The sequence below is a fragment of the Netta rufina genome (assembly GCF_964035555.1).
Source record: "Netta rufina genome assembly, chromosome: 24".
NCBI classification, from domain to species: domain Eukaryota; kingdom Metazoa; phylum Chordata; class Aves; order Anseriformes; family Anatidae; genus Netta; species Netta rufina.
Window position 1 is genome coordinate 3,105,787 of NC_140148.1, and position 27,428 is coordinate 3,133,214.

Sequence of the window (27,428 nt, forward strand, 5' to 3'; positions counted from 1 at the left end):
GGTGTAGGAGAGGGTTAATTTCAGTGCAACTTTTACAGCCAAACCCGGCTCTCAAAAAGTCACCGGATTAGGCTGACACAAGACCCAGTGCTAAAAGCTTTAATCCAAGGGTACCGTGCTTGCAGCAGGAGGGATTCCCCTGGAGCCTGCAGCTTTCCGCACATACTGACAAGCACACCTTCCTGGCAAGCCAAGGCTGTGACCATTTCTCTGGTGTACAGCGCTGTAGTTTCCTTCACCAAAGAGGAATAAGCTCTTGTTGGAGTAATTAATACAAAATGGTGTCAGCTGTGAATCCGGATGGCAGGTTTCCAGCAAAGGGGGCTGCAGGAAGAGCCCCGGGACACACGAGGTGGCACGGGGCAGAAAAGAGCCCCGGGCACCCAGCGGCTGCATCGCTGCGCCCGCAGAGCTCTCCCCCTCACGCTCTGAAGGCTGCATCCCAACACCCAGCCAAAGCACCTGCTGCTGAGCCTGCTTTTAAAAGTAGTTTATTTGGATTTTCCACATCCTTTAATGAATCGCAAATATATTAACAGAAAAGACTTTTTTCCCCCTAAGACTGTACAATTTCTGAAATAAAAAGTCAGGAAAGCAAAAAAAAAAAAAAAAAAAAAAGACAAATTACATTGTTTCAATGCAAATAGTACACACCACACCCACACTTTGCATTTTTCCATATTTTTGTTGTAAGAAAATGACAGTTCCCTAATTCTTTTCAGTGAACACCCTTGCCCAAACCTGGCTGCCAGAGTGCCAGAGTGCCCACCGCCCTTCTCCTCGCCCCTCTTCAAAGAGTAGCAAAACTTTGATTCAATACTAATTTTGTGCATCTATTTAGAAGGTAAAATAGCAGCGTGGTCCAAATGTTACTTGATATTCTTGGAGAGAAAAAAAAAAGCAACCATTTAAGATATGATGTAGATATGATGTACATATAAAACAACAGGACAGTTTTTAAGTATTAAATCTTCAAGGTAGAATGAGTATCCTTTTAATACCCCAGCTGAATTAGGAACTCTTGCCAGGGTGTTGGAAATCTTAGTACAGTTGTTCACAATTTTCAGAGAAGGGAAAAAGCCACCTAGTTGCCTAAACCTCTGGTCCCCAGTTAAACAAGCAGCACGTCCTTTGGAAAAGTCACAAGAGCAGCACCTGTTTTTTTTTTTTCAGATCTGAAAAGGATGGAAAAAAAGAAGTGTGCAATTTTGGGAGCTAGAAGCACTCAGCTTTTCTTTAGATCTAAAGACAAAAGGCCCCCTGGCTTCAGCCGAGAGTCTTCTAGCTCCAAGGGAGAGGGAAGAAACTCCTGCTTTTTGCTTAGAAAACATCGGGAACCAAAAGGAAGGCAATTCACACATCAAGTGGTGGCACTCACACAAGTACTGCCTCCAGACCTTCTGCTGAGGTGTGGGGTGCTCTCAGACTCCTTGAGGAAACCTCACGGGGAACGCACGCCAAAGCTGTGGGCGCAGTGCATCTGGATGGAAAAACAATGTCATGACAGAGCAGGGGAACCCAAGAGCCCCACGAGAGCTTCACCGTTGGCACAGAACAGCCCTTGGGAAATGCAAACCCTGTGTTTTCCTCAGAGAGGATGCACAAGGAAGGGAATCGCACCAGAACATTGATCACCACGGGAAGCCGTGCAGGATTCAGCACACTCAAGTCAGCCGAAACACGTCGCGGCTTCAGTTCATCCCCCATCCAGACACACATCGGGCTGAAGTGCATGGCCGAGGCACAAGGCTCCTTTCATATACTACCATTCCTCATTTTTTTCAAGTTTAATTTCACACTATTAGGGGAGTTCGGGCCTATTTCTCTCCGCTTGTCCTCCTGCTTCCAAAAAAAAAATCAGAGTACTTCTGCACAGCACTTGTGGATTATTTCGTATTTGATAAAGGCGTCCCGGTGGCTCACAGCCAGAGAGGAGCCGTGACAGAACACGGGCCTGCTGTCAGACAAGGCTGCAGTTTTGGCTGCAATGTTAAAAGCTGAAGTTCTAAAGGTAACTACACAACCCCTAAAAGAGATATTTAAAAAAAATAAGATTGATGACAAATAGGTTGCTATGAAATTTGTATCACTCCCAATTTATTATGCATAAATTGCTCTTTAAAACTGCTTGTATCATACACTTTCTCTATCGCCACTGCATAAAGGGCACCAAGTGTTGCTGCAAAACGCTACAGAGAAAGATCCTTTTGGACTGGTTACTGTGGCATAGTTTTCTTCCCACAGCAGCAGCCTCAGTGGAAGAGGAAAGGGGTCTATGTTCCGACAGTGAGAAAGTACTCTAAGAGGCTTAAAGAACAGCTTAAAAAAGAAAGAATTGCACATTTTTGCACACTGCTTGGACCACACTTTAGAAAAGTTTTTAAAAGGACACTATCATAGCAATTACTTGATGCGTTTGACTGTAAGGTTCTGATTATATTAAGGCTTCCACGGTCTTCCCAGTTTATTTGTTCAGAAAGACACAGGCGCTGTTGGTTAAGGGTTTGATGTTTCCACATTGAGTTGTATCTACATTGCTCTTTGATTTCGCCCTTTATTAATTTTTATTCTCACACTGGGAAGAACAAGTCATGGGGTAGATGAAAAAAATGAAGCAATGTGTTGCCAACTTGTTTCTCTGACGTACAAAGTAAAACACTGACATTTTAGAAACTAGGTGAATAAATTAATTCTTGGTTAGAACATGAAAGCATTCTGTGAAAGCTACGATTCTGCAATGTGATTCTCCTGCTACGTTTCCACTCCTGCAAGTTTGCACTCTAAGTAGGGACACTGGGCATTGTACGTAGTCTGACACGCTCCCAGTCCTGAGCACGTGCATTGTATTTGTTCACGGGAAACACTGCAGCTTTAAGGTCATATACATTCCCTGGCATTTAAGTTACACTACAATATGCGAAAGTCTTTAACAGCCTGCATTTGTCAACACTGTCCTTGAAGAACTTGGAAATGAAGTTCAGCACTCTGCTTACCAAGAAAGAACCAAACTAAGACACATTTCTGGAAAAAGAACAAGACACTGCTTCATTAGTACTATCCCCGCATCTACTGGCTTCGTTACAGCAAACCACAAGTCTTTCTTCCGCGATATTTTTCCAGCAAAGGGGAGTCCAAAAACAGTATTTCCTCCTCAGTCATTTTCATAAACGTGTAAGAGCCAACTAGTCAGACTCAGTAGCAGCTGAATATTGCACTGCCATTAATTCTGGGTACAGTTTAAGTCTGAGTGGTGTACTCATGGTGTCAGTGGAGAATAATGACAATGCTGGCTCAGTGATGTGAAGACCCAGGATGCGAAGGAAGGGGAGAACACAACAGTACCAGTCACACACTCAAGCCCAGATACTGGCTTTTGGAGGTTAAAATTCATCGCTTTCAACTGCATGGAGCTGTGTGTCATCTGCATCCGTCATGCTGCTCTCTTGGGATTCATCTGTGCCAACTTTGAAAGAAAAACAGAACAAAACACAGAGTAGTCAAACAGTACTAGGCTGCTTCACTACAAAAATTCTTATACAACCAACTCCAGCATGTTAAAAACACAACAGCAGTGTGCTTGTACTTCATTAACAATGTGGAGCTGAGTTCCTGCCTTTGTCCCCTTCCCCCAAAATGCTTTTAGGCCATATGGCTTCTTCCTTGCAATAAGTCAACCCCTGTCAACTTAATGAAGGCTAAATAAATGCATTTAGAAAGGAATTAACATAATTCACTATGAAAACATACAGCCTAATTAAATGTCTTTTTAGATACCTTCTGTTAAATATCTGGAATTCCCGATGCCTGGCTAGGTAGGGATGGGTATGGAAGGTTCCAGAACTGCTTTAGAATTTTAACCCTACCAACTCTTTTGAATCACACCAACTACTTAAAACGCTCACATTAGTTACCCACTGCATCAGTGCATCATGCCCACTCAATTCACAATCAATTAACATTAAATTAGAAGCATTAGACAGTCTCTAGTTGCTCTCTGCTTTCGTGACAAAAGCTACTGCATAAAACATCGGGGAAAAAATTGCTTTGAGTAAATGCATACAGAAGTTTCTCACACTCAATTACTCTGCTCACTCAAGCTCAGATGATGGCTGGCCTACAGCTTCCAGGAAAACTACTCAAAAACAGCAGAAATCTAAAGACAGCATGCTATGCACAGCATAAAGGAAAAATACATATATGAGAAGCTACCCTTAAATATTTAAACTTCTATACTAGTTTAAATTAGTACCAAGGTAAATATCTAATCATGGTTGTTCTTGACACACAGGAGTGCAACTGGGGTCTTTCTATAGTACAATTCAGCATATTATCATTTCCCAAATGACTAAGAGGCTTCATGTAGAGAAACACAGATTTTGCTGCTTTAAGGCAAACACTTCACAGGTTTCCTGCACAATAGGCTCATCAAGTTTCATGCTACAGAATTTAATAGCACAAAATATACTAGCCAACATGTTGTAAAGCAACTCTCCATTTATCTCACGTATCCTAAAAATGTTATTTAGCCGACACTGTGAAACTCATCTACATTATCTGAAGAGCCAAGGAAACTGAACTGTCTACACACAACTTAAACATGGACATTGTTTTATTTCAGTTATGTTTATTGGACAATTTTTATTTATTTATTATTTTTTTTTTACTGCTCTGTGACTTAAGTGTTGCTCAGAAGTTCAAGTACTCTGTCTCCATCTTCTGGTCAGAAACACACTCAGCCCCCAGTAAGCCAGCGTTCTAGGTTAGTCCAACTACAACAGCAGGGAGAAGAAAAGTCTGATACTTCAGGAAACACAGCGCAGGATAGTTCCCATTATTAAAAAGCACACTGTACACAGGATCAGTAAAAAATATTATGATATACAGTCACCATAACAACTTTTTCAGATGAAGATTTTGGATTGTAGAACATAGTATACATGTGTTTTGCTTTTTTTTTTTTTTTTTCTGTCTGCTTTTTCTTCTTCTTTGGAGGGAAAGAACTAAATGGCTTATTAGTATTTATTCACCACCATTTCAGTTTGTATCAGAGAGTTCAATATTTATGGCTATCCACTTAACATTACTCTGGCTTCACTGGAACTTAAGCTCACAACAGCTTTGAAAGAAGGGAGACATCTGGGCCATCCTTTTCTGTGGATTATTCCAAAGTAGTTCATTTGGGAACATTTTATTTACTCTTGGTTCAAGTGAAACTCTTTCACTGACTTCCTTTTTCAAAAGCTACCTTTGATATTTTCCAGACGATCAAAGATGTTTACCTAACATCCAGTTTATTTAATTTCTCCCAAAGCATCTATAGATAATTTTAGTTACCATTCACTTACATCGCATGATTTGATGCTTCTATGGGGGAAGAGTGGAGGCTGTAGGAACGTTTTGTTCTTTCCTAAGATGGTATTAAGCAACCATGAGTTGTGTGACTTTACAGCATTATTTTTGTCCTATTCCATCTACGTATCCTAAAGAAAAGTCAATCCTTTCTCATAGGAAATCTGAAATAAGACATACCTTCTTCTGAATCAAGAACTGAAGTTTTTACCTGCTGAGCAGCAATGCTGAGTAGTGTGCTTTACTTATTAAGTCTGGAATTCTTCCTACTTACAGACACTAGATGACTTCTAAGCAGAAATACCTTATTGAATGACAAATGGTTGGAAATACAAACCTGATTCATAGGGATAACATTCATTTATTTGCTCTTCTTGAGTTATTGGTTCCTCATCATCTGGAAGGTAACGCTTATCAATAGCCTCTTTAATCTGGTTATTGGCTCCTTTGGGATCTAAGTCCATCGCCCATGAGAAATTCATTAGGGCCAAATGTGTTTGACCCAGTTTTTTATAAACCTGAAATAAAAGCATAAGATGTTACATTTACAAGAAGTTGCTACTTGAAAGTGTGGACAAACATGAAGCCAGTTAACTAAGATTTTATGAAAAGCAATGGAGAGTACACGTAAGATTTATTATACAAGCCAAAAGGTAAAGAGAAAAGATGTGCAGAAAGAGCGTGCAAGTGTTCCTACTTAAATGGCCAAAAGGATTAAAGGATTAAAAGAAATTAGCAGCTGACAGATTCAAGAACATAAGAAAGTGGCTCTTCAGATATAATTTATGCTTTGCAACTCTGGCAGCAAGGTGGTATAAGAGCTTTTAGCATGTGTTTTGTGTTGCCTCCCTCCTCTTCTCCAATTTCTACAGTCATTGTAATCCCAGATCTACTACTTGCTCAGGAAAAGCCCGAAGTCTCAGCCTTCTATTGTGAGAGACAGAGAGAAGTCTGGTGAAGCAATCACCACACGCATACAGTGACATACAGGAGGTTGGGGGGTGGACACCAATATTAAGCATCACCTAGCTTGTCCTGCTAAACTGAATGGGAACATTTTCACAACAGTACGTTACCAAATCCAGTATATATTTTAATATATTTTAACTTCAGAGCAAGTTTACCATGACAAAGAATCGCTCTTTACCATTAAGGATAGGCAAACACAAATCTTAATACAGATAAATTAAGCAGCAGAAGTTCAAGTTTGTCAAGACGTGGCAACTAATACCAATTTAGAGGTCCAGCTACTCCTACACCAGTCACCAAATTTCAGCACAAATCCTTTTACTCCTCTCTAGTTCAAAAGAAGTCTTGTTGATTAAGAGTTACCCAGTACTGTGAAAGAGACCAACTTGCCTTGTTGCTTCCTAATGACCACCCACAGAAGAAAAAATTGCAAAACTTAAAGCACATTAGCCAAAGGAGATTGGCGAGGAAGAACTTGTACCAGATTACTTTTCTCTGGCATTAAACAAAAAAAGTTGGAATGTGAATACAGTTGATGGACTAGTAGCATCTTTTCCTGTGTTAGCCCTGTCCTGAATAAAGACTTCTTGCTTTCCAAGCTGATAGCTTTCTACAATTCTTTTGGGAAAGCCATCAACTGAATGAGACACTGAAACTACTAATGGAGACTTAAATGCTCCAAAAATACTAATTCAACATTTCTGATATGACATACTGGAGTGTGATTCAATATTTTAATAGCTTCATGTCCAAAAAACCAACATGTCTGGCTGATAGAAATTCTTCATTTTGAGGGATAGACCATTTCCATTGCTGCTATAATACTGGATCAACTCTTTATGGAGTTCCATTTTCAAGGAAAAATACACAACTATGCATAACCAGTACATCTTTTTTCCAGTGAATTATCTCAAAGATCTATTTCTCAGTTTCTAAAACAAATTTTCAGGTTGACAGTAGTGAATCAAAGAAGGCTCAGAACAACAGGGGACAGTTATTTTTTCTTGGTTTTAAAAATACCTTGAGGCTGCTCCTGTCTTCTGCATTTAAAAGCTGATAAAGCTGTGAGTTTATATGCAGTAAGTCTTATTTAAAGCTTTGGGAATTTTTAGAATACTGCCCCAAATGGAAGCAGCTTAGTGACAGGCATCAAATTTTCTCATTAAGCATACATTTCTGCAATGAAGGAAAGCAAAGTACTTACAAACACAGTTAAGTTCCGCCTACCTTTCCTATTAAAAAGTAAACAAGAGACTCTTTGGGAACAATCTGTTTCAGTTCTTCAAGTTCTTGTAAAGCAGACTGAAAAGGAAGAGAAAATGATTAAGTACAAGCTAGCAGTCTGCAACCAGTTACAGCATCACTAAAGTGCATTTTAATGCTGACAAGAACCCTGGCATTTACATACAGTATACTCCACCAAGAACAACAGTACAGGAATCTAAGGCTTCTTTTACATTAGTTCCTCATGTAAATAATGTAGAATATTATAGCAACAGAGAAAGTCCGTTGGGCTTTGGTCTCCTAGAAAAATATTCAATATTCTTCTGCTCCCGTATTTATCCTCTGCTTTTAATTTTTAAAAATCAATCTACAAATAGCACTTCAGTAAGTCCTTAGCCTTAATACTTCTTATGTTTAACTGGTCACATTACGAATTTTCAAAACAAGTTCTAAGTAAAGTTTTCCCTTTACATATGTACACACATTTCTGAAGCAAGGTTTCAGAAGCCAGACTGCAGCTTGTATTCTGTGGCCAAGAAAAACAGGCCAGAGGACAAGAGTCACTGGAAAGACAGACTGTGGGAAGATCGTCTCCACTCATAAATAGGGTACAAGTCAGCAAGGGATCAGACAAATTATTTGGTTTCCTATTTTTTACTTGATAATACAGCCTTTCAAATGACTAGTTCTCATTGCTATAATCTGTTGTGGGGCTGTTTGCTGAGCCAGTTTTTAGTAGTTTAATAGAGATTCATGATAGCACAGCCCCATCTTGGTGACAGCTGCAATAACATCCCCTTTTTTTTTCACAGGGAGACTAAGATATTAATTAAAAAGGTACCTGTTGGCTTCAGATTTTATGACAATCAAAAAATTTAACATATTGCAAAGGTGGCACTTGCCAAAGCAGGTGCTTTATGTTAGACTCCACAGGGTAGGTCAATTTTCCTGCTCTTGCTGCAAGCCTTGATGTTACCAGTGCTTACCAGTTCACATTCAGCCACCAGTGTATCCCCATTCATAGCAATTTCAAGATAATTTAAGGTTGTATGCATAGTACCGAATCTTACCTTGTACTTTTCATTTGCAAATAATACAGAAGCTCTATGGAATTTGCATAGCGGGTTCTTGGGGTCAATGTTAATAGCTTTGTTTAGGGTATCCAAAGCCTTTTCAGATTTTTTCAGTGCATGCTGGACCTATTACAGAAAGGAATGAAAAACCTTAAAAAGGGAAAATGGCTAAACAGACTTGTTTGGCAGATAAGCTGCTATATTTGCTTACAATATGTTTCAAAAAAAAAGAAAAGAAGTCCAATTCCAGACCATGTCTTAAGCAAGCAAGCTTTCTTACTGAAAGAAAGCTTCACCTCTCCCTGTCACCACTTCAGAACACCCTCCATCCACTGGCCGATAGAAGTCATCTAGCCTTCGGCCAGGAGTAAGCTCAATGCCATTCTCAGTGCTTAAGTGGTAAGAATCCTATTGTTCCTACAGACCCTGACAACTTTGCTGCTGCATAACAGGTGAGTGAATGCCAGCAGGTTACCTGTTCATGTTTGCACAGCCTTTTGTTGCCATCACTAACATCTGAGAACCGCTTTATCACATTTGCTGGAGTGAGGCTTATGGCTGAGGTACTGCTTTATGTACCACAGTGGCAGATGGACAAACGACCAGCTTTCCAGATCGCCCTGCAAATTCAATATGCTGTTCCCATGAGTAACTGCACATGGGCTTGACTTTCATACCACCAGTAACTTGGCTTATTCATATAAACAACCTGATAGTATATTTCATTACTGGCTAAAAACAACTGGGGGTGAGGAGAGAGGAGTGTGTATTTCCCTGACACATGAATCCCATGGCTATTGATCCATATGGCACTTAAGATCCTGTAAGAGCTACTCTGAGCTTTTACTTTTGTGCTTAAAACAGGTTTAGTAGGACTAAACCTGTTAGTAGGACTACTGCAAGCAAAGTACAGAGGCAGATTAAAACCTAACAAGGAGAAAGCTGAGTACAGACTACTTACTACTCCAATGTGGCACAGTAAGACTGAGCTCTGAGGATTGATATCAAGTGCTTTCTGAAAATGCATTTCTGCTAGACTGAATTTTTCCTGTTTGTAATAAATCATTCCCAACCCATACCTGCAAACAGAAAAAATAATTTTGTTACGTAAGACTGCATTCTGAGCACACTGATACTATAATCACTGACAAAAGTTAGTTAATATAGACTTGCCACTCCACCAAGGGTAAGAAGTGACTCTTTATAGGAGAAAGCTATGACTAAAGCTACTTTTCTCGATTGCATAGGTTGAAGAATTGATATCCAATACACAAAAAAACTAGCTGAAGAGCAAAGGTAGAAAGCATACGAAGTTGTTTAAAAGATTAGGTGACTTACATTAGCAAATCTGAGTTTTACTACTACTTTTTTTCCCCTCAAAAAAAAGCTACAAGAAACAGATTACATCCTAAGGTATAAGAGGACAGATCTCATCTGTCCAGCTGCAAGTGAAGAACAAATAACTAGATGCACAAGGAGTGCTGCACAGAACAAAACAGTCAGCATAACACAGCCCAAAAGATCAATAGAAGCCAGAAAAGCTCTGATTTCTTGCACTCCCTGTGTAGAGTAAGTGTTTAACAAAAATGAGGTCCACATCTTCTGCAGGAACAGCTTTACTCTCTTCTTAGTGAGAATAGTGCTAAGAAAACATTGCCAGTGGCAGCACGTTTAATTTTTCTCAAAAAGGTGTTCCACATCACATGCAACACAAAAGGGTTGAAGCATGACTTACCATGCATTATAGTGTCTAGGGTTGACTCTGATTGCATTCCTAAAACAAGCTAATGCTTTGTCTAGTTCTTCTGTCAACACAAATTCATGTCCCAAAAGGGTGTAGGCATAAGCATAGTTTGGATCAACTTGAATGGCTCTCTGGAAGAACTTGATTGCAATGTCATGCTCTCGTTGCAAGCTGAAACAGTTTCCTGCAGCACACCACGCCTAGTGAAAACAGCATTCCACAGTTAGCAGTTTCTTTTTACAACCAGTTTGAGATGAACAGATTTTCCAATACTGACTTAGTTTTCACTTCCAACTAGATTATAAATAGTCCTAATAATAATAATATAAGAGTTATTTAAGCCTCTAAGAAAGAGAAGGCTAAATATCCCTTTGAGCTAGACAAGCTGAAGTACAGAAATCAAGCATCTAGACAGCCATCAAATCTGTGCCAATTAGATACTTTGATGACTAAAGCTTCTGAAGCTGTTGAAAGGCTAGAAATAAAACATCTTGGATATCCAAGAATGATGGAGTACATCCACACTCTTCTCACATTCCAAGATTCTGGAAGCTGCAGAGTAACAATTTCAGCAGCAACCTCCTCTCCCCCTCCTGCTCAGCAGCCATCACCAAGATAGTGAAATATCATAGACAAGGTCCCTTGCTTTCCCAAACTGCTAGCTAGCATCACTGCCAAATTCCCTAACTGTTCTCCATTACTTGCATTAGAGTCATTATCTGTTATTTTTAATCTGCATTTTCTCCTTTCCAGGATATCTTACTACTACTTACTGACCTGCCACTTCATTATTTTTTTCCCCTCTGCCGTTAGACAAGCTACTAGGAAGACACAAACAAGATTCTCTCCTCCAACACTAAGAAAAAACTCTACAGCTTTCTCAACTCTGTTAAGAGCACATTTATAAACACATATGTATTACTTGCAGTGTGGCAAGTATTAAGAGGTCTGTCTTTTCTTTTTTTGCATATCATGGCTGTACTGCTGTACACTCTGCAGGTTCAATAGACCTTAGAACACAAGTGTGCAATATTCTGTTGGGAAATAAGCTCTAGAGCAAATACGTTTTGTGTGTCAGTGAATTAGTTAGAGCAATTAAGAGGTGGTACAGGAAAAGCCATTCTTTATCTTCACATACTGGCATTAACAGGCACGACTGACTAATCCATGATCTTCCTGGATGAACGGTGCCAATGCAAATTTAAATAACCATTAACAGATAAAAGGTTTCAACCTGTTTCATGTGAGTTTATATTCTAATGCCAAGAAGCCATTTCAGGGATCATCAGTTCAAAAGCCAATCCCTGCCATGTCCCTCTCCAGTTTCCCCATGTAGTTCTCACGTGAGAATACACTCGAGCTAGATTGAATTCAGAGTTTTGTTCTAAATCACTGATTTTGCCAGTTACTCTTCTCATTTAACACCACAGCATTTTATACCTCTGGTGAGTTTTTATCCATGTCTGTTAAATCCTTTGAAAGAACAGAGAGCGCAACATCTTTCTGCAGATGCCACAGCGTAGTCGAATAGATCTCCATGCCTTCTACTCTGTAGTTTTCAATCCTCCTTACTTCTGAAAATATCCTCTCAGCCTGAGAAAAGAAATCAGAAGTCAAACTTAAAACAAGATTCCACCCACCAAAGCAGAGCACATAGGAGGCTTCTAACCTTGACCTATGTCCAGATTGAGAATCCTCTTTGCTTTGTAAGTGTATTATGCAGAGCTACAAGTCCTGTTGTATTTTTAACATCACCTCCAAGTGAAGGAAATAACTATATCTCAACATAAGTAGACTAAGCAGAAACCCAGCTAGCCCTCCCTGCTGCTGTCTCGGATTACTGGACTGTTATATCGCGGTGCAAGAGAAGCAAACATCATCAGCAAAAGATTTGTCAGTCCTGATTATTAGCTGTTCTAACAGATGGCAGGTATTGCACTCATACTGAGAACTATACCCCTCCAAACACTGTGTGTATTAATTATGGGGCAAAAGGCAACATGTGAATTCCTGCACTGAACATGGCTGATGCAGGGATGGGGTGTAAGTAAGAGTGTGACAGCACATACATGCACTTCATTTTCATTTGAAACTGGTGCAATTCTTATGAACAGTTGACTAACGAAGTCTTTCTGATGTAGACTCCTATTTCAGAAATGCAATTTCCAAGTTGTAACACAAAGTAGCAACAAGGGAAGAACACTAATTCCAGGAAATTCACCAAGGTCTGTAGCCTCAGCTTTCAAAATTAACTATTAAGTAGTACAGTAACATACAGCCTGATTAGCACAATCTAGAAACTGCTTCTGAAACCTGTTTGTCTCCTGCACACAGCATATCAGAAGTGTTTGAAAAGCTTCTCCTAAGGAAATGAGCACGTCAACTATCAGGACAACAGTGATAAGCAGAGTTTTACTGCTGGATTACCCTTAGCTGCTCACTTCTGTTTCTGAAGCAGTTTGGCATCACCTCAGCTGTACAAATACAGTCATTTCTGAGGCTGCAAAGGAAACTAGGTCACTGATGTGATCTGCATTAACTAAAAAGGGGGCGAGACGTCTGGTTTTAGAACCCAAATAGTTTCAGTGATCTTATTTACAACACCGCAGTACAAACAGTTACATCGGCACAGCTGTGGGTAAAGACAGGGAGAGGCAGGGGAGACCCCAGTGACTGGATGCAAGAGAAAATAACTCAAGCATTAAAATAAGTCTAAAGCATTCTCAGAGTCTTCAGGAATCACTCAGCCTCTTCCAGAAGGCTGAAGGTGATGCAGCTTCAAGATCTAAATCCACTTTAGATATAACTTTACCGTTCATACCTTGTTTATACAGCTATATCAACTGTAAACTTCCCATAGCTTTCACAGGAAGTCTGCAGGTTTTCTGCAAAGCTTTCAAAACAGAAGTGAAAAGAGTAAGAACCGACCACACACAGTTCCTACCTGCATGTATTCCGCCAGCTCAAAGTAAGCTCTCCCAATTTGGCACAGCACCCAACCAGTGTTGTAGTGGTGAGATGGTAAATGGCTTAAAATATTTATCGCTTCTTTGCAGTTGTATGAACACAAGGCTAAATAACCTTTCCCCATGTCCCGAAGAAGGCTCATCAAACCTTCTAGGAGAAAAATACAATAAATAAAAATGGAAAAAGGATTGCTGAAACTACTAATCCCTTAAGCTCTTCAATTGTGGCAGGCATTGCTCCTGATTTTACTTATTAAAACCTCCCAAGAGTTTCTAAACAGGCCTATACACTCTTAATTCAGGCATAACATTCTGAACAGCAACTCTTGTAATGGAAGTCAGATACCAACAACTTCTTAAGTCAGCAGAGAAACTGAAGTTCAGGACAAGTGGATTTTTTTGCATTTACAGCAGCAATTCAAACATTTTTTCAGGTCTGAAGCAGAGTTTCCACGTCTGGTATCCATGGATACCTCTGCTTACTGCCCAGAAACTCTATCGAGCCAAAAGAGTAATTCAACAGTTTGTCAGAAAATCCTAGACAATCTGGATAAAGACAAGCTTTTAAACAAATGGGAAATAAGGAGGGAGAATAACTACATAAACCCAATTATGAGGGAAAATGATTTGATTACTTACAGTTCCTTTGAATAAGTTTCAAACAGCCTTGTCTGAAAATATTTTAATCCCTAGTAAGGACCAGAGCTGATGAATAGATTTGCTTACAGATAGACACTTTTTTACTACTACTTTACCTGTTCTCTTTAAGTTAACTAGAATATACTGAATTCAATCAATCTTTATAATTATACAAAGGTCATAGGTGCAGGCTAAGAACAGAAAACAAAACTGGAGCATTCTTCCCCACTAAACCATAAAAAGGTAGATTTACTAAGTTGGACAGCATTCAAACAGACCTGCTGCTGCTTTTTGTAGCGTAAAAGCCTGGATCTGTGGTGCAACAGTAGAAATCTTCCCTTCTGAAATGATGGAAGAGTCTAGTTTGGTAATTTCCAAACTATCATTTATGTTTGGTTGAGTTATTCCTCCCTTATTTGTTTTACTTTTTGTTTTTCTGTTTGGAATCTTAGGTGGAAACTTCATTTTCAATTTTTTGCTATTTTCCTGTAAGTAAGAACAAGAGTTACAGGTATAAAAAACTTCTGAAATCAGATTACTAAACCTGCAAGTGAACTGTGTAAGAAGGTACATATGCCCAGCCATTTTACTTTCAAACTTAAATATACAGACACCTTGTAGCTTCATTAAATGTTTAACTATCCTTTTCTTGGTAACTACAGTTCAAGAGTATTTGCGTTTTGGTGTCCTGCTCCACTGTTTATAGAGTAGAAAACCAGTATGAAACATATAGCTTGCTTTTCAAAAAGCAAAGCATCCACCCAAAATGAATTTTTCAATAAATATGAAGAACACAGTGCCTTATCAAATAGGCTGACAGCTAACAGGACCACTTCATTTGTCATCTGAGCACACATCTTTGGCTTTTTCTTCATGATATTCTTGTTCTCAGTCTTAGTTAAGCATTCTCAAGACTGACAATTTACATATTACAGCATCATGACGTGTTTCACAGTCAAGATATTTTGTAAGTTCCACTCATTACAGAACCTGTTCTTAAGCTGCTACAATTGCTATGTATACGGGGAAATTATTAGTCAGTGCAGTGGCATGTGTAAGGGAAAAACCCCACAAGTTTGAAAAAACTGCAGGAAGTTTGTTACCTTTGTTGTAGAGCTATCACTAGTAAATAGGCGAGAGCTTCTTCGAGGCAGTGCATTTGGTGGAGCAGCAATTGTTGGGCTCAATACCTGAGGTGTTGTACTGAAAACAAACAACACATTATAGTAAAGTTCTTAGTTCCATTCTGAGCAAGTTTTAACACAAATTTATTGTTGTGTTAAAGAAAACTGCTCAGGTATAACAGTGCAGGTATTCCATCTCAAAGGGATGGGAAAAACAGATCTACCTATCCCACGTTAAGAAAGTGAGCAGGTTTTCTTTTCAACTACATAACGTTTATTGAAGAAACTGTTTACTGCCCAATGAAATTTAGAACAAGACTACCCACCACATGCAAGCTTCCTATCCAATGAAGTTCTTTTCCCCCTAACAAAAAAATAAGCTTCTTCCTTATCTAAACAAAACTCTGCAGGAATCACCAAACAGGCTGTGGAAAATTAATTTTAAAATCCCCAAAACTTTCAGAAAGGAGAAGCAAAAAGATAGTTCCAAGTTGGTTTATTTTTATTTTCCTACCTTGTCTGTGGGCCAGAGCTCTGTGTTTGTGCAACAAGAATTGGAGTGACTTCTCGGCTATTTCCGCTCTGAGAGAAGACAGATTTTGTTCCAGCTTGGCTTATCCTGGTGACAGCCTGCATAACACAAAGTTTCTACAGGTTTGTTATTATGTCACTAAGAAGCCTCAATCTGTTATATCAGACCAAATCCCTTCTGCCTATTGAAAGCTGCACTAAGGAAGAGAAATATAAGTTACTTCCACAAAGGCTTCCCCCAACCACATGAGGAGCACCCAAAGCATTTCTCAAGCTACCTGAAAAAAATGCAAGTAGCACCGAGTTTACTAAAGAGTCATGCACAGTATTTGAAAGATTTGAAAACTCCATCTAGTGGCAAGAAACTGTTAAAACTTTGTGCAAGAACAAAAGGGAATTAACAAATGCCGTATTTTAAGTTCCTTCTCCACATGGAGAAAGTTGTTCAAAAACTCCCAAACAACCAGGGAATGAAAAAAAAAATCTTGAATTCTCACACCACATTCACATCCAGAATCCACTCAGCATTAACATCTCATTGTGGTGCTTACTGTACAATATCTGAGCCTGCCACTCCCCTGAAGATCCTACAGTAGTTTCAGTGCCTGTTTAGCAAACCTGTTCCCAGCATGAATCAATTACACCACTGTGTGAGCCTTTGGGGCAGATGCAGAAGAAACCTTTTTGATCAAAGGGGGAATCTGCACGATGCCACGTAAAAGACAGACTTGCAAGGTACTGCATATCAGCTCAGTGATGCTTAGTATCTACATGCACGTATTTGTACTCTTATGTGCTGCAGATCATAAGCAAGGAGCACTGCACAGCACTAAAACATTGTATTATATTTTCTTACATCTTATGCAAACCAAAATGGGCACTTTGATGCCTACCCTGGCACAGCTAACGTATAGGAACTTAGAGTTGCGATGACTTGACTGAGAATTCTAAGGAACAAGGTCAGATAGAAATTCATTGTCTGATGTATAGGGTTCCTTCTAAAGAAAGCCTAAATTGTATTTTTCTGCCCCCTTCCAAGGGGGCTAACGTTCAAGTCAGTGATAATTAGAAAAGATGCTCTTTGCAACACCAAAAATCTGCAGTAGGACTAATGACAGCACAAGCAACAGCAGCTTACGGATTATCAGACTTGTAAACATTCTACTCTTCCCTTCCTTCTCAATTTGTTATCAGAGGACAGTTTAGGCAGCCAGCAAGCACGCTTGCCCACTCAGATAGGAAGCCTCTGGATCCATCCTAATGTTTCATTCATTTACGTAAGCGTCTCCAAGGCAACTACCTCCGTTAAGTCATGCACATTCTAGCCACAGCTACACTAAGCGTTTTCAAACTTGGTAATTTGAAGAGCAGAAGTGAGACTGGCCAAGTAATTATTTACATTGGACAAAGCAGGCATCAGAATTCTAAAATATTTATTAAAATTTATTAAGTGTTTGTGTTTAGGCACTAGCACAGATGCTTCTGGGCAGAAAGCATATCCATGAATTAGTGATATTTACACCATGAAGCTGTTGTGCCATACCTAGCAAAACAACAACGAATGAACAAGTAGGACTTGATTTCCTGAAGCTTTACATCCATCATGTAGCACACGTGTGAGATCAATCACAGATGAGTATTGCAGTCAGTGAAGTGCAGCTCTTTGCTATTTCAGTTGTTCAGACTTGTGACAGCTTACCTTCCTACGCACACACGATCCACCACAAAGCAGTGCTTTCAGCTATACTGGGGAAAACTGGTTGCTCCTCAGCAACTAAGGGCAAGAATTGGACTCTCCATACAAAGCATGCTTCTAGCAGACTGTTTGAGCACAGCCCACCCCAACAGAAGAAAGGCAAAAAAGGGCAGGACTAAGACAACTGATAGAAAAGGTTGCAGTAAGGAGTTGTCTAAAGACAAGATACCATAATGGCTTGTGCAAAAAAGAATCTGGAGTTCCCAGTAATGGGTTTCAGAAGAACATCCAGAGAAGAAGAAAAAAACATACATACGTAGTTACCTGCTTACTGCATTTTATTCTTATAGGGATTAGGCTATTGAGAGAAGAGAAACGCAGCTTCTAAGAGTTTTCAAATTTCTGTCACAGAAGAGCACAGCAAGCTAGGCATCACCTGATTTGTCCAGACTATCAGATGCAGAAATTTAAGTGTTACTTTTTTTTTTTTTAAGGAGATTAAAACTTTTGCACTGAACTTTTCTTTTAAAAGGTGACCATCTATAAAACACTAGCATCCCTCATGCAACTTCTAGATTTACTAAAAATACCAGGAAATATCCTCAGGATTTTGTTTTTAGAGAGGAACAAATGGTTCTTCAACTGTCATCAACATTCCACCTCTCGTTTATCACTATGGCAACTGTGGCAATTTCTTACTGAGTAAAGAAAAGAATTTTTAGCTTCTTCTACACAAGATCTAGCCAAGTGAAACACCACTGTTCAGTCAGACCTCCACAGACCACCAGCAGCATTTTGGTTTGACCTGCCTGTAAACTAGTATTCAAGAAATGCTTGCAAGAAAGCAGTATTTTCAGCTGACTTGAAGCTTCCAGAATTATTTGAAGTTACTCCTGAAAACACCTGAGTTAAACAAAATTAACATGAAGACTCCAAGTTCTGGCTGTTCTCAGACTCTGGCTTGCACACAAGTTTTGAATTCTTCACAATTTAGAGTCATTGTTTGTACATTCCTCTCTAATTGCAGGTGGACAGGAGTTACAGCATCTGCCCCAGGTTGCCTCTTAAGCCTGCCAAGCAATGCCAGTGAGGCAGCTTGCACGTGCCTGGGCATTTGGGGGGCAGGAGAGAAGGTTTATTTTTATTTGAAAGAAAAAAAAAAAAAAAAAAAACAAAAAACTATTGCCCATCTTTATAAAACTTGAGAAAACAAAGTCTGTTTCACTGTCCAACACAAGTGACATAAGCTGAGAACATTTACAACAAACATCATTGCTTGATATTAGACAGTAAAGAAAAAAAGTTGTATTTGCTTAGCTGAAGATTTTCAGAACAAAATGCTTTTTGTTGAGGCTTTAGAAGCTGTTGTTACATTGAAACAGACTATTCCAGAGCAGATTTCATTTCAGTTGATACTTTCTAGAAGTCCAAAAGATTTTGTGCAGAGAGATAACTGACCAGTTGTAGTCAAACTGAAAATGAACTCCTCCTCCACAATGCCTTTAAAAAAACAAAGGCAATACACAGATTTCAAGTACACTGGAATGTAAAACACATACAGAACAGCAATTCCATTCTAGAATGCGAAGTACCTTCTTTGAAGGTGCTCCTGTGGATGGCACATCAATTACAGAAGAGGAGTTAGTGTAGTTCTGTAAATAGGATCCATCTCCAGGGCTGGGGGTTTCTAGTGGCAAAATTCCAAAGCTGAGAATAAAATGAAGAGAAAGTGTCTAAGTCCAAATATTAGACCACAAGTATCAGACCAGTTCTGTGAATAAAGCACAGACCCAGTTTACCTGCTTTATTTCAGAAATACTTCAGATTTATGTTAACCCTAAAAAAAACACCTTACTATCCATTCTCATCTGTAAAAGATGCCTCAGAACGCATTCTTGTTCCTGAGGTTTAAGAACACAGAACTTTCTTTGCCTCCTGCAGAACTAATAGACACAGACTGCTCAAGTATTAATGGCTTGTAACATAGTGCTGGAACATTTCTTTAACCAAGATGGCACAAAGGAAGGACTATTTACACACTCTTTAGAAGAGAGATTTTTCAATGCAAGTGCTTAAGAATAGCTTTTCATAACAGTTTATTCGAGTAGAAGCATATTCCTTTAAAAACTTTTCTAGTGTGAATACAGCAATAGGCAACATGGTGAATCAAGAGCTCCTCTCTTCTAAACAAGAACACCAGCTGCTTGTTTAAAAAACAGAAGAGATGAACACTAGGACCAAGAGCAGTTACTGAAGTTGTTTAGTTTGTTTCTGTATGCATCATAATCCACTATCAGCAAGGCTTGTGCTGCACAACACACAAAAAGACTTACCTTGGAGTTAGTGGGCTCAAAGCCGCAGGTCCCCCTAGTAAACTCCGCCCAGTTTTTGGTTTATTTTGAGCCTGTTTAGACAATATGGCAGATCCCGACCCAAGAGGGACAGCATCTGGTGAAATTACGGCCGAGTCAATGTAAGACATAGATGAATCCGTGTTCAAGGAATATTTTGAATTGGAGGATTCTAGGTTGAGCCTGTTCAACTCCTGAAAAACAGAAGGCTGCTTTTAGTAACCCATGCAGTGTAGTTTCTAGTTAGTATTTTTCAGTCAAGCTGGAAAGACTTCTTCAAATACAACACTTTTAGCAAAACTTACAATTGTGTCTTGCGGAGTTTCCATCAGGACAGAGTCAGGCTGTCTATGGGATATGTTGTGATTAGATACCAATGTTGTGCAAGTGTTAGGCAGACAGCTGCTGAAGTTCTGTAAAGATGTTAATTTAAATGTTTGGTCAGGGTCTGGTTTTTCACCTGTAAGATTGGAAGGAGATTTAAACAGTTATTCCTGAGTCTGTATACTGAAGATTCAGACTGAAACAAGGAGGGCAAGGGGCAGTATTTTAGAGGGGTGCATTCTTATTATTTTAAAACCTCTTACACTAAATTGGAAGTGTTCTTCCCATGCAAAACCCTGGACAATCAGTTTTATTGTTTTATGTAACTTGCTTAAGTTATTCTCAGAAGCATGGTTTTCTAAGGGTCTCCTCAGAAAACACATGGTATTGCTAAATCCAGAATGTAGGAGTAGTGAAAAATAAGAAAATGCGAAAAGCTCTGAACACTGGTAAAGTATTTTAAATCCATTATTACTCACAAAAACACTTGCGAAGAATTCTGCTGGCATTTTACTCACAATGTTTTGGACACAACGTAAAAAAGTTACCACATGGGGATGGCAAATGGGAAAACTTGACATAACCAAAAAATGTAGAAAATATCTTCACTGGGAAGACAGTTCTGCAGACCTACCTATTTCACAGAGCGATTCAAAAGGGGACCAGAGGAAAGGATTTAAACTAAGGCTCTTTTGGTAACATTCTGATCCTTTGGCAAGCCGATCTGTCTTGCTGCAAAAAGAATGCAACAGTTTAGAGGGAAACTTAAGAACAGTGCTTTTGTTCAAGATAGCTTTCCAGGAGAGGAGTTGAAAAACAAAAACATGTTGAGAACCACATCAACATTCCTCAGTTTTCAATGAGGAACAGAAACATAGCAATATGGAGTTATTTGGCATATTTATACACAGAAGAAAGTTACTTAAAGTTCTTAAAGAAGAAAGCCCCAAGCACCAAAGTTTTCATGTTTAGAGAGATGCTGTTCTCAGCAACAGTTCATTTCATTTTCTGAGCTGATTGCTCGCCTTTCCGCTATTTAAAATATCTACGGATAATATTTTTGCATATAAATTAGAGGTAAGCAGAATACTTAAATGGACACAAAACCAATCTGATTCTGCTTTTTTTTTTTTTTTTTTTTTGAGAACAGGTATATTAGCGAAAAATCCAAGAACTCCACTATTCCCATTTGTTCATTTCTTCACATTTACTAAAGTGTTTCTTTTATCTCAGCAAAAGCTAAACACTTAAGTTTGCAGTTATTCTGAAAGGTATTCCTTACCGCTTTCATTTGAAGATTACAGCTATACCTCTACAAACCAGACAAAAAAATGACATGGTAACACTGAGAACAGGTTTCATCTGTATTCAGAAAGATATCAGATGAAACCCTAAGTTACAAGAATATGACTCCTAGGTACATGCTTAACCTGGAAGAGGAATTAAGGTGTTTTCAGGCAGTCAAAAGCTCTGGGTAAAAGAAATCACGCTCACGTTCTTAAGCTTGATGGTTTCCACAACTATCTATCTGGATCTAGCATATTCTTTTGCACAGACCACATGGCCTGGCCATAGAATCCAGAGACAGGTAAATAAATAAAAAATCACCAAAAGATCAATTTTTTCTTTTTGGCTAAAATTTGGTTTGGTCAAAAATAAAACATGCACATGAAAAACTCACCTGCCAAAAAACAAAATCCAACAACAACCCCCCCAAGCTTTAAAAGGTAAAATCAAAAAGCAACATTACCAGTAGACATGTCCTAGTAAGGAGAGTGTAAAGCATGCAGAGTCACCAAACTCCGTAACAATGTCATCATGGCTTTTCTGTTTATTCAACACTCCACCAGATAAGATCTGCTCTCCTTCTGCAAGCCTTTTTAAAAAACAAGAGGTTTAAAGGGGTTACAAGGCTCACAGTATTGGTAGTCCAGTGTTCTCACCCTGCTGCAAACAAAAACAGAAATGCACTGTCACTGTCAAGTTTCAAGTCCCATACGTACTAGCTCCTGCAAATGAATGTTAAATAAATGATTCCTTTAGCAACATAGAGGTACAAAATACTTTGAACATCTCTACTGTGAAAAGAAGGTATTAACGAAAAAAACAAAAACAAACCCATGCCACTCCAAAACCAGAAATAGATACTACAGCACGATTTTTCCAGAAAGGGCCTGATCTTGGGTAGAATACAAAGGGGAGAGCAGTCTTTCAAGCACTTTGTTTTGAAGGTGTTCAAAACACGTCTTCTAAAATACCACTTCAGTTTGGCTTCGTTTCCCAGCTATGAGAAACAACCTGTAAGGCTCCATGCACTGAGTTCGAGATCCAGTACTGGGATGTGGTAGACTCTGCATTTTAATGCCTTTGCTTCTTTCATAATCTCCTCTTGCTTCCACATGACGTTACGCTTCTATGTAGATGCTCCTATCAGTACAGACCATTCCCACAAGCAAACAAGGTACATCTCTATAAAAGAGCTCATGTAAATGTAACAGTGCCAATGACAGTTAAATTTAACAACTTCTGAAGAACGTTTAAGGAATCCCACCTACCTAACCGAAATCAACTCAGAAGCCAATGTATCACACATACACCAGACTTTGTAAAAGCACAGGAGAAAACAATCAGCTTCAAATTTATTCTACTGGGACCTTTCCAAGTAGAGCATTAACATGATTTCCCTTTCAGAGGACGTGGTAAAGAAACTGGTATCCTAATAGCTCCCGAAGCACTAAAATAGCGTCAAAAGAAACGCAACAAGTCAAGACTTCGCTAGTACTCTGAAGATGTCAGAAGATTTGCCTACTGAAAAGAGCATCAAAGAAAGAGCTTCGCCAAGAGACCTACATTCTGGTTCCATGTTGTGGGCAGGATCATGAATACTGCAACACAATCGCATCACACCACATCAAACTACAAACTTCACTTCCTATTGTCTATTTTATTCTTTCCATTCAGCATCTCCACCAGATATTGTTTCCTACATTTGAGTTCTAACAATCTGAAAGATCTACACAAAAGCAAAATACCCTCATTAACATCTCTGGGCACTGGTTAGGCTACAGTCCCTGGTCTCATTCAGGTGCTCTTGCAATGAAACTCCAGCAAACTACCACGATAGCTTGATATTACTATGTCCCTGTTAAGGTTAATTTTGATGTCAAAGCCAGCATTTGTCGGTGTGGACTCAAGGTAGTTTGTTTTCTAAACAGATGTGTGTCTGACATCTTTTTCCCTCATCCACCCATAGCACTAACTGGGTGAGTGGAGCAAGCTTACTGTTTGAGGGAAGGGGCCTGTCCATGAAATCCATACTGGAAACACTTAATGAAATAAGCAAGAGTATCAGAGAAATGCAAGAGCGAAACAAACACTTCCCAGCCTGGTCTCCTTGAGTCATCTCAGCAGTCAATGCTCTTTCTCTCCCTATGCATTTTGACAACTCCTTTGCAAGTTATTCAATACCTTTTAGAGGTTTCTGCAATATGGGCTAATGTTCATTAGGTCCATATCTGAAAGCAACATGAATTGAACTTACAGTAATCTTTAGAGTTGAAGGGCCAATGAATCATTAGTTTACGCAATATGACAGCTTTCAAGGAAAACTTCCAACAAAAAAAAAAAACGCATTTGTAACCCTGGAACAGAACATAGAGGGTTCACTTACTTGCTGAGGTCAACACAACATTTTGCAAGCAGGTATTTACATTGTGGGGTAGTACAGCTGTGTCCCTTTAGGAGCCTGTATGCTTTATATGCCTTTCCTGAGCGGTAGTAACACGTTGCCAGTAAAAACAGTGCTTCTTCTGAATGTACTACAAGAAATCAAACAAAAGCCATCAGTTGGTTGCTTACCATTTTGATGCAAGAAACTGGTGGGAGAAGACAGTTAAAACAAGATACAAGAAAACAAGTACTGATATTAGAGACAGTCATCACCCATTGAGGTGTATTTCTTCATTCATTGTCACACAACTAGCTTTAATGTGCTGCTTGCTTGTACAGTCAGAGCAATTCTTAACATCTACTGTCAGAAGAGATCTTTGATCCTTCTGGCTACCCAACATAAATAGGCAATTAGCCAGCTTCTTGTTAAAATACCAGCAAGTCAAGCAATGCAGTCATTCCTAGCAGAACTGAACCACTTGAACAACTTGCTGGCAATACCATCGGCTCAGGGTGTTAACGGGGAACACCTGCAAGTAACACTCCACATAGGTTTCAGCTGTGCATAAGCACAACAGCTTATGTAAAAGAACTTCTAGTAGAAAAAACCAATTTCAGCCTAATTAACACTTTTCATGCTAACTTCAAATGTTTTTTTCCCCATTTGCAATTTTATTTGTTATTTTTCTAAAGCACTTGATTCTGTATCTTCACATGACTTAGCAAAGCAGGTTTTCTGATTTTAGTGGCTGTTAACGCAGATCAGTTACCAGTCACCTCTACCCCAACATTAATTCTTGTCCTTCTTGCTGCCTACGGTTATTTACTTCATCAGGAACATGGCTTAAAATTATTCAGATGCTTTATTTATTTTATGGTAGGAAGTAATAACAGGGACAAGCTCTCCTGCAAATCTTCCCAAGCAGAGTTGTCACAGGTTTCCAAATTCTGAATTAATTAGCCAAGCTTCAGGAAAAATAACCCATCTGAACAGAAAGCTAAATTAATTGAGACAAAAAAATCCAACACTCTTTCTTTCACAAAAACTAGATGTTTTTAGCCTGAATCATGTCTGCTTCACCACTTTCACCGCCAAGCTGTATTATGGACTGCGCTGAGAACTCTCTATTCAAACAACTGGAGTTGGCATCCAGATTTGAGACTGAGGTCAGACTTGCTGATTTTACTTGCGATTACAGTGTAATGGACAGGGCACCTAATCCCTAAAGTAACTTTAGAACCTTACTGTGTAATTGTCAGCTGAAACTTGAAATGCCAGAGAACACACATTTGAAAGGCAACAGTGAGCATTACCATGCTGTGATGTTAATTCCAGTGTTAAGCTATGATTGTGTCTTCATTTTTCACTCCTTTTACCGGTTTCTAAGCCAGAGCAGAGATCTCAGATACACTTCTGAATTATTTAGCCTTATTCTTTGTACTTCCCCCAAAGTTTCACTCAAGCCACCACTAAGTAAAGCATTTTACCTCAAAGAAGGCTGGCTGTAATGGCAAGCCTCTCAAACCTCCGAACAATTAGAAAAACAATACTACTTTAGACTTTTCAGAACACACTAGCAAGCAGATGGAAGTCAGCACTAAAAGAAAAAACAGTTATGATGTTTCTTTGTCTGCCTACATGGAACTCTTCAGAAAAATCAATACAGGCATCGTACAAAAACCTCTTTGGGCAACTTACTCAAATCCTTTGCTGCACTGAACACTATTTTAAGCTTGTGTCATCACTCAGATGATGGCAATGGGAACTGAAGACCCAAAGAGAGGACATTTTATTATCCTTCTGCTAAAAACTCCAGAAGATCTTTTTGAAAGTTAAAGTTACATCAATTATTTTATCCACTAATTTAACACATTTCAAGCATCCTGGGAAACTGTCACATCACAGATGTCCCCACAAAGACAGTAACTGCAGGTGGACTTAGAATTCTTCTTGGGATAAGATTCTTACTGTCATTATGAAATCTGAGTATTTGAGCTCAGCAGCTTCTACCCTGCAATATAACTGCTTATTTTAACCAGAAGTGAGATGTTTTATCAACAGTTAACTGTTTAAACCAAGGGACAGCATGCTGTTCTCTCAACACTGTTAGTCACTGAAAAAAAAAACTGTCTGAAATATTCTTGTAGAGTGTTATTCTGCAGAGATAGCATCATTACATTATCGTACATTTTCTCCTGGCTGCTGCAAAGGTTGGATTCTCCCCATTTCTACAATATCCTTGGCAATTACTTTCAATCTAGCATGTTCCTGCATCTCAGAATGTGCTGTGTTCAGGGGAGATGAGCCATCCCTAAGAACTTTCCTTCACGTACACCTTTATTATAATCTGCAGGTTCCCACAATATTCTGTACAATGCTTGTCATTTCAACACTAGATGGGAGACTCCAGATTTCATGGGTAACCCCAACAAAAGGAAAAACCCTCTAAAGTTCAGTTTGTGCTTCCAGTGATAAGTACATGGTAGGCACATCAAGCAGAACATCAAAAGCAAAAACATTTCATTACAAAACCTGGATCATGAAATAGATTACCCAGTTTAATTCGTGTCAGAAACTTGCATTTTGCTTAGCCTGAAATTAAAACTTTTTTTTTTGCTTAATGGTGGTGGTTTTATTTTCGTTTTCATGTTAGCAATTAAGGGACAATATGTTTCAAAACAGAGAAAAAGTGAACACCAGTGTCAAGGAGAAAGAAACAGAGGAGAACAAAAAGCTCGTCTGGCATCATATAGTTAAAGATAAGGAAGAAAAGGGACTACAGTACAAGGAAATGGTCTTTGAAGGACCCAGTTGTACAGATCTGTGTTACTGCTGCCTGTTGAGTGCACAAAGCAGGCTAGAATTAATGGCACTGCAATGAATTAACAGCTAACAAGGAGATGCATGTTCCGTATGTTCTGATGCTCACTGCCTCAATTTCTCTCTGTTCTTCTCTTTATTACAAAATTACTTCTTTCAGCTAAGACACCAATCAACGTATCTGACCAGGATTCTTAGCAACGACAGCTTTCAATAGAGACAATTTGTAGAACGCATCTCTCCAAGTCAACCTGAAGAACTGCATGTCTTCCGAGGGATTCAAAACCTCCCTCCCATTTGACACCATGCAAGATACCACTGGAAACATCACACTTAAAGACCCAACTCTGAATTTAATTTTAAGGAGGTTTTACTGTACAACAACAACAAAAAACATTGCTGTTGCATTATTTGATTTCCCAACTTAACTGCAAAGTATTCTCCTGCTTTCCCCAAGCAGAAAGTTAAGCTTTATTATCACAACGACTACAGAAAGACAAAACAGGACCAGAGGCTCAAAATCCTACATCAGAATTGAGAAGACCATCAATTTTATGTTTGCAAAGTACGTACCTTCTGCATATAACCTTTCTGCGAGGAACACTGCATCACGGTAAGCGTAGTGGTTAAGTGCTTGCCATATAGCAGCCTACAAGACAGGAAAATAGTCTGGGTTTAGAGAGAAGCTTTAAAAATACAGAACTCGTTAGGCTCTTGCTATCAAAAAGCAAAGCTCTGCTTTGTTGTCCTGGAGTGACAAGAAGAAAGCACATGAATAAATATGAAGTTTCAGTTGTTTCTACTATTAGTAAGGAGCTTAGAAGCAAAGCTATCTTTGCACTGATACCACAAACCAATCTAAGACTACAACTGCTTCTCACGAGTTACCATACACAGCCATCTATAAACCTCAGCCTGCACATGCTTCCACTCCTTACAGTGTTTTAG

The 27,428-nt window shown here is 39.1% G+C and overlaps 1 protein-coding gene across 5 annotated transcripts in view; it reads right to left on the reverse strand.

Moving 5' to 3' along the window:
• Positions 1 to 516: 516 nt before the first annotated feature.
• The window catches only part of CDC27 (cell division cycle 27), a gene marked incomplete at its 3' end in the record, with an annotated part of 32,478 nt that continues 5,566 nt past the window's right edge, over positions 517 to 27,428 (reverse strand). The window contains exons 2-19 of one of the 5 annotated variants that reach the window (XM_084301375.1): positions 27,054 to 27,129; positions 23,661 to 23,808; positions 21,741 to 21,866; positions 20,625 to 20,722; positions 19,972 to 20,126; positions 19,649 to 19,860; positions 18,908 to 19,022; positions 15,603 to 15,718; positions 15,068 to 15,167; positions 14,243 to 14,450; positions 13,304 to 13,473; positions 11,800 to 11,952; positions 10,351 to 10,559; positions 9,577 to 9,694; positions 8,613 to 8,741; positions 7,546 to 7,620; positions 5,687 to 5,867; positions 517 to 3,463 (exon numbers count right to left, since the gene is read on the reverse strand). In XM_084301375.1, coding sequence (XP_084157501.1) covers positions 3,381 to 3,463; positions 5,687 to 5,867; positions 7,546 to 7,620; positions 8,613 to 8,741; positions 9,577 to 9,694; positions 10,351 to 10,559; positions 11,800 to 11,952; positions 13,304 to 13,473; positions 14,243 to 14,450; positions 15,068 to 15,167; positions 15,603 to 15,718; positions 18,908 to 19,022; positions 19,649 to 19,860; positions 19,972 to 20,126; positions 20,625 to 20,722; positions 21,741 to 21,866; positions 23,661 to 23,808; positions 27,054 to 27,129 — 2,472 coding nt within the window. Of the gene's footprint in view, positions 3,464 to 4,488; positions 4,770 to 5,686; positions 5,868 to 7,545; positions 7,621 to 8,612; positions 8,742 to 9,576; positions 9,695 to 10,350; positions 10,560 to 11,799; positions 11,953 to 13,303; positions 13,477 to 14,242; positions 14,451 to 15,067; positions 15,168 to 15,602; positions 15,719 to 18,907; positions 19,023 to 19,648; positions 19,861 to 19,971; positions 20,127 to 20,624; positions 20,723 to 21,740; positions 21,867 to 23,660; positions 23,809 to 27,053; positions 27,130 to 27,428 lie in introns of those variants that run through there. The other 4 variants (XM_084301374.1, XM_084301376.1, XM_084301378.1 and 1 more) reach the window with 4 other exon arrangements.